Raw genomic sequence first — 7,528 nt, 5'->3', positions numbered from 1 at the left:
AAAATCTTCATCAAATGGCAGAGAAGGAATCTACATCTAAATCTATATCTATATACATATACCTCTCTTAATGCCATTGCTACTGCCCAGAAGCTTTTGTTCTTCCATTAATTCTGAATTCTGATCGAGGTAAAAAAGTAAAAAAAATAAAAAATAAAAAAATACAAAAAGAAATGCATTGGAACAGTAACAGTATCACAGAGACAGACACAGAGAGAGAGAGAGAGAGAGAGAGAGAGGGTTGAGGAAGAAGATGGATAATAGATATATAGGTCTGCAAATATATTAAGTGTTTGTTGTCTTTTTCCACAAACCTTTTTTTTTTGTTTTTTTTTTAAACCCAAGCGTAAGTCAGTCTTCCACGTGCTCCTGGGGACTCTCTCCTCTCTCTTTCTCTCTCTTCTTCTTCTTCTTCAGTATTCACTCTTCCCCCACCACCTCTCTTCCTTACTCCAATGCCACCATTTTAATTATTATTTTCTTTTTTTGTGACTCTCTCTCTCTCTCGGAGTTTTCTCTTGTTCTTTTTTCTTTTGTTTTCTTCTTCTCTTTCTCACAGAAAACCAAAAAAAGCAGAAGCTCAAGAAGAGGAAAAAAAAGAAAAAAGAAGCCATAGTGTTTTGGAAGGAAAAGATTTGGTGTATAACGCAGATGATGATGATGGTGGAAGGGATTAAAGGTGGTGGTGGAGGAGGAGGAGGTAGAGTTGGTGTAGGTCATGAAGATCAAGATATGGGAGATGGAATGCAATGCAGTGATCATCCATACAGAAACAACCCAGGTGGGATCTGTGCTTTCTGCCTCCAAGAGAAGCTTGGTAAACTTGTTTCATCCTCTTTCCCTCTTCCCATTCGTGGGTCTTCTTCTTCATCTTCTTCTCCTTCTTTTAGATCTGACATCAATGCTGGTGGTGGTGTTGGAAATGGCGGTGTGAATGGTGTTGGTAGTTGTTCAGCTTCTCTCTCGCTCTCTTTATCCGTGCGTCCCACATCATCGATAAAAAGTAGTAGGAGTGATGATTGTGGTTATAATAATGAAGAGTATTATAGTAGTAGGCGGGCCAGGATTCCTTTCCTTTTAGCCAAGAAGAAGAAGAAAACGACTGTGTCTTCGTCATCGTCGTCGGGGGATAATAATGTCGTTTTCAAACGGAGCAAATCCACTGCCACTGCTCGTAGTACAAGTAGTAGCAGACCTCATTCTCATTTCTTGGGTGCCGATGATTTTAGCCCCAGAAAAAGAGGAGGGGGTTTTTGGTCATTTCTCTATCTCTCCTCTTCTTCTTCCTCCAAGTCGAAGAAGAGCTTCAGCGACACCTCCAAGATCCCTTCCTTCTCTTCCGAAACGGCGTCGTCGTCGGTTGGTTTGACGGCCATGAAGCAGAAGGACAAGTGCTCCGCTGCTACGGCGGCTTCTTCGTCGTCGTTCGGCAAGAAAGCTGACATTGTTGAAGACGATGAGAACAGTCCGAATAGCCAAGCCACCGCTTCGGCTTCTTCCTTCGAACGCAAAGTTTCGAGATCTAGATCTGTTGGCTGTGGAAGCCGGAGCTTCTCCGGCGACTTTTTCGAGAGGATCTCCACCGGATTCGGAGATTGTACTCTCCGGCGGGTCGAATCCCAACGCGAAGGCAAACCAAAAGTCTCTTCTTCCTCGTCAGCTCACCACCGTGCCGGCGCCGGCGATTGCATGAAAGAGAGAGTCAAATGCGGTGGGATTTTCGGTGGGTTTATGTTGACCTCTTCGTCTTCTTCTTCGTCGTCTTCTTCGTACTTGGTTTCATCTTCGGCGGAAGACATGAACGGGAAATCGATGTCCGCCGGTGCCGGAGGTCAACTTGTGCATGGTCGGAACCGGAGCTGGAGTTGGGCTTTTGCTAGTCCAATGAGAGCTTTCAGCAAACCAACTTCTTCTTCAAAAGATGGAAAGAGGGACATAATCAGACAAGCTTCTGATAATAAGAATTCGACTCCAAATTTATCTGCGATTCCTTCTTTGCTGGCTGTGGGAGGCTAAATTAATTACTTGAACATTTTATATAAACAGGACTATTTACTGTTTAATTAGCTTATTTCCAATATTTGTTGGGTTACAAAAATTCCATCAGGAATCTTTGAATCCCAAACACAATTTCCATGTTAAAAGCTGTTTAATTACTCGGTTTTTATTTTGAATTTTATATGATATTTGGAGGAATGAATTCTATAAGGTGAGTCTTTTTTTGTTTTAATATATATATTTTTCCTTGTACACAGTGATGTGCTTATTAGAGAAGAGGGGAGAGGAGAAATAATTCAATGTTTATAAAGATCAAGTTCTAATTTGGTTGGGTTTGGTTTTCTGGAAATTTGTATTCTTTTGTAGTATTTATTATGTAATTTGAACTGTGATGTTGTTCAATTTGTTAAATATATATGCCAAGCAAATGCGCTTTTGTTTATTAATTTTATGTTATTTGGTTTTGGTTTTTATTTTGTTATTTGCTATGAACTTTTAGACTTGAAAGTTTGACTTCTTCACATGCTAACACATGTTTGGTTGGTAGTAGACAAACTGGAAGGTGATCTAATACACGAATCCAATTGCTGTTGTCCATGTTATAGAATCGGAATCCTCTTCCTCTTGACAAATTGTTGTTTGGACCAATGGAAAATTTTAGGGGTGAAATAAATTCTAATCTGATTATTCTTTTTACTAAATGCACTTTATAACTAATCCCAACTTCACAGAATCAAAATATGGTCATGTGGGTTGGGTATTTAAAATAATGAAGGTTACACAAACGAAGGGAGTTTGATTTCCCAATTGGTTTCTACTTTGTAAATGAAAATTGGATGTAATAATATTATAGTTTGGTTAAAATCAATGGGGAAAAAAGTTCAGTTAGGTATGGTAAACCGGAAAGGGGCCAAAAAAAAAAAAGCAAAAGGAGGAGAGATAGAAAATCGAATCCAAAAACTAGAAAGAAAGAAAAAAATCTAAAGAAAAATAATAAAAAAAAGGACATGAGTGTGGGATTGAAGTACAAAATTGCAAAAGGACAGAAGACCGCTGCTATGTGGGACGGCCTTATTGAAACAGAAGATTAAATGGGTGGACCCATAAAGTCTTGTACTTATTAACCCACCCATGAGCCTTAGATTTTCCTTTTTGACACGTACCTTTACTGTGTAATAATATACTACGTGTGAAACAACAAATTAAAATTAAAAAATAAAATAAAAAATTGATGGGTGTATTAGATTTAACTTCACCAGACCAAGTGGAAACAAAAGAGCTTTGATTGCAGAAAGAGTGAAAATTCTTCTCCATGTTATTTCCTTGATTTTTAGCTCTCCAGTACAGGAACGGGGAGCAAAGTCCATGTCAAAGATTCCAAAGTATCCGTCATGATGATAATTGTCATTTCAATGTATTTATAATTTATCATTTAATTTAATTTAATTTCTGATATATATATATATATATACACACACACACACTTGGTTTGTGGCTTTGGATATTTTAAAAGAATATTTTATTTTATTTTATTTTAATTACAGTTAGATCTATGAGTTAGAAAAATAATATTTAAATCTTATTTATTAATTTTTTTAATTTTTATAATTAAAAATTATAAAAATAATTATGATAAAATCTAAATGAAATTTACCCTATTCTCTATTTCGTTTGAATTAAGGGCAATGAGGTAGGTTTTGATATGTAAGCAAACACATTGTATTAGCACATTAAAGTAAAAAAAAAAAAAAAAAAAAAAAAAAAAAAAAAAAAAAAAAAACATTGTAGTAGGACATAGTTTGAAGGAGGAGGTAGGGGTAAAGTCTTCAGTATGCAGTTGAAGTTGAGTTGGTTTTTTGCAGAACAATAAGTGGTGCACTCAGAGCGATCAAATTTTGATGGCCATCAGATATGGACAATATTGGCCCCCATTTCCCTTCCCCCCCACAACTGTCCAACTGTCCATCCTTGTTTCTTCAATAAATTCATCCTCTGAGCCTCTGAGTGCTATAACATCAATTATTTTTGCAAATGAGACTTTGTCTATTAAATATAAAAAACCTCATGTTAATAAAGCATAATAGAAAACTAAAATTCCCCCTTTCAATTTGTTAAATATTGTAGACATTGATTTCAAAAAAATGATTTAGTGTCACTAATACTTTTAATTTTTTTATTTTATTTAGACGTGAGCATTGGAACTTCAGAATCATTACCAAAAACACAAAATCCACCATAGTATAAAAAAGGTGACATAATATATATATATAAAAAAAAAAAAAAAAAACTCAAAATAGAGGTTCTGGGTTCCAACTTACATAACAATTTGTTCATCTTGAATAACTCACGGAGTTTCCTGTTTTGAGATTATGAAGTTTCCCTGTTTAAGAGAGTGGGATATGAAGCTCAGTAGTACTTCAGCACCTCTTACATTAGAAAAAAAGCTTTTGAAGGTTGAGCGATCGCATAGTCTATTCCTTCTATCTTCAATAGTTGGGTACATAAAAAGAACAATCTCTCAAGGAAAGGATAAAGAGTTTCCAAATGATAATCTTTAATAATAAAATTGTTTAAATCCTTAAAAATTTTCTAGTTCAGTGAAATGTCGTTTGCTGTTATCTTCCAAAGTACAACATCTGCCCCCACTGTATATATGTATATTATACGATAATTTTACGATAAAAAAATATGTACATATTTGATCACATTATATGTAATCTGTCAGAATATATTTGATCACATTATATGTAATCTGTTGAATATATTTTATGTTTACATATATATGTATATTATATGATAATTTTATGATAAAATATGTACATATTTTGATAATAAAAAATGTGTTTAATCATATTATATGGAATCTGTTGAATATATTTTATATTTACATATAATCGGATACATCATTAATAATATAGTTCTTTAAAATGGAATCGATATACACATATCATGGTGAATAGAGATTCAAAAAATAAAAATAAAAAAATAACAACGTAGAAAACGTAGATTTATTTATACTCTTAGCTCAAAATGTACCCTAATAACTGTACAAGATCTCTCTACGAAGATATATTAAAGATATATGGCCCAAAAAAAAAAAAAAAAAATGAAAACAAGGTTGAGGATTGAACGGATGTCCAATTGACAAGACTAATAAAACGTTGTTCTCCAAGCCATTAATTTTCTCTTTTGACTTTGGAGCATGATTTTCTTTTTCAATTAATTTTTGGCTTTAATTTGCAAATGTAATGGATTAATCAGTGGAAGGTCCCTCTTATCATGGATGTTTAACAATAATCATCAAATATCCCACTAATGTTACCCATAGTTTCCCATCTCAGCCACCCAAAAAAAGGTTGAGTTTTTGTCAAGTTGTACATAAGTCATGGTTTTGAATGATTTGATTAGATTGGTATGAAAAAGCTAGATCTGATTAAATTGATATCTTCATCAAAAACCCACCAAAGAAAAAAAATTTAAAAAATAAAAATAAACATACCTTTCAAGACATGTTTTTGATTTGAAAGTTGTTGGGATTTCTTTATAAATGTTCGTTTATTATATTTTAAATTTTTTTTTTTTTTTTTGCTGGGATATATTTTAACTTTTCATACAAATATTCCAGTATCATCCTTTAAAATGATAACCACAACGACAATAATTAAAGAATAGACAACCAACAAATTCCAATTATTAATAAAATTAAAATCGGTGCAAGTTACAAACCATTTATAACTATTATTTTCTATCTTCGAAACAACCAATACCACTACTATTATTATTATTATTGTTATTATATAGATTTATAATAGATTTTATAAAAACAAGAGAAAAATGTCACTGAAACTTTCATAAACCCAAAAAAACAAAAAAAACAAAAAAAAAGGGGGAAAAAACAGAAAACGACAATAAAACCATCTGATAATTAGCAATACATAATCTATCTTCTCCTTTTTTTTTTTTTTTTTTTTTTAATCTTCTAGTGAGGCCTAACTCTGTTGCTCAAGAGCATTTGGCGAAGCTCCACAGGGTCAATCTCAGCCGCACAATTTGCAGGCCTGTAGTATCCGGTGAGTGGATCAGGGGCCCACGCAGAGGAAGTACCAGAAGACTGATCTTTAATCATAGCCGTCTCTTCTACTTTACCTACAAAACCATTCATAGACCCTCCCTTACCAAATCCAGCCGACACCGAACGCTGTGATGCCGCCGCGTAACCCCTCCTGTTCCACAAAAGAACCAAAAAAGAAAAAAGAAAAAAAGGAAGCTATGATCTTCTGCGGACAAAAACCACGATTACAAAAACTTTGACTAATAGAAAACTTGAAAACGCACCGGGTAATAGAGAAGCAAAGAGCATCAGAGAATAGTTTGGCCTTAGAAAGAGGGCAAGCCATCAGATGATTATAATATCTGATTATACGACAGATCAAACGGCTAGAGAGAGAGATATATATATATATATATATACGACGTGTCGCTGCTGCAGAAGCTTAGATATTCTTCTTGGAAATGGATTTTCTCAAGAAGAAAGAAAACTTCCACAGCAGCTTGCCTTTAGTTTCTCCCTTATTGGGCTCTCTTTGTGTAATAGAATGGTAGTGTTTTTGTTGGTTTATATAGAGAAAGCAAAAGAGAGAGATATGAATGGGAAAAAAAAGAGGTCGATTGGGTTTTCTGGAAAGAAATATTATAAGTGCTTCATACGTTGAACTTTTCGAGAAGAGTGTGCGTGTAACTGTGTCAATGGTTTGTCTAAGAGATGGCAATTTTTAGGTCTAGACACGTGGATTTTAAGGCTGTTTTCTTCTTTTATGGACACATATATATTTCCTATGTTTCTATCATTCTTTCAAGTTGATGATGATAATAACAACACGTATAAGCCTTTTAACCGAAAGTATCTATATCTATATAGATATATATATGTATATAAATATATTTAATGGTTTGGTGATTGATTGCCATGGTGATAAGGAAGGAACATTATTTAAATTGATAATTAATCATAATATTGATAGAAAGGAAACTTTTTAATGGTTTTTCTGTCACGAGCCCCTTAATTGATTAATACAGTGGGTCAATCACATATATGTGTATACAAGTATGTAGATAACATTGTTTTCAGTAAGGAAAAAATTTTGAACAAGGAAAAAGGAAAATTGAGTCTGTAACTTGGATCACAACACAAGTGATGTAATATGTAATATGCATGGCCAACTTTTATTTCAAAAGTTTTTGAGGAATAACATATAAGAATAAAGCTATTTACAAAAAAAATATATATATATATATATATATAAAGTTTTTAGTATAAAGTTGAATATTGATGGATAATTAATTTGTTGAGGTCGCAAATTTATCCCCAAACAAAAAAATGAAAAAGAAAAAAACAAAAAGAAAGTTTGAGACAGAGGGACAGAGGACGGCGGCATTTCTTGAACACTGAAAAACCCTAATTCTTAGACATGATCTATCACTACCCTCTCGCCGGCCTTGGCATTCACCCTAATTTTTTAATATAACATTC

The 7,528-nt window shown here is 33.6% G+C and overlaps 2 protein-coding genes across 2 annotated transcripts; one reads left to right on the top strand and one right to left on the bottom strand.

Moving 5' to 3' along the window:
* On the top strand, positions 1-2,444 carry LOC107433122 (uncharacterized serine-rich protein C215.13). The gene has a single exon (XM_025079521.3). The coding sequence runs from the start codon at positions 652-654 to the stop codon at positions 2,014-2,016; it is 1,365 nt and encodes a 454-aa protein (XP_024935289.2). The 5' UTR covers positions 1-651; the 3' UTR covers positions 2,017-2,444.
* Positions 2,445-5,949: 3,505 nt separating this feature from the next.
* On the bottom strand, positions 5,950-6,599 carry LOC107433142 (late embryogenesis abundant protein Lea5-D). The gene is made up of 2 exons (XM_016044396.3): positions 6,334-6,599; positions 5,950-6,221 (listed from the first exon to the last, which is right to left on the bottom strand). The coding sequence occupies exons 1-2, from the start codon at positions 6,393-6,395 to the stop codon at positions 5,978-5,980; spliced, it is 306 nt and encodes a 101-aa protein (XP_015899882.3). The 5' UTR covers positions 6,396-6,599; the 3' UTR covers positions 5,950-5,977.
* Between the last annotated feature and the right edge of the window lie 929 nt (positions 6,600-7,528).

The sequence above is a fragment of the Ziziphus jujuba genome, chromosome 11 (genome assembly GCF_031755915.1).
Source record: "Ziziphus jujuba cultivar Dongzao chromosome 11, ASM3175591v1".
In the NCBI taxonomy this organism is placed as follows: domain Eukaryota; kingdom Viridiplantae; phylum Streptophyta; class Magnoliopsida; order Rosales; family Rhamnaceae; genus Ziziphus; species Ziziphus jujuba.
The sequence above is the reverse complement of the archived record's forward strand: the minus strand, read 5'-3'. Positions and strand labels throughout refer to the sequence as shown.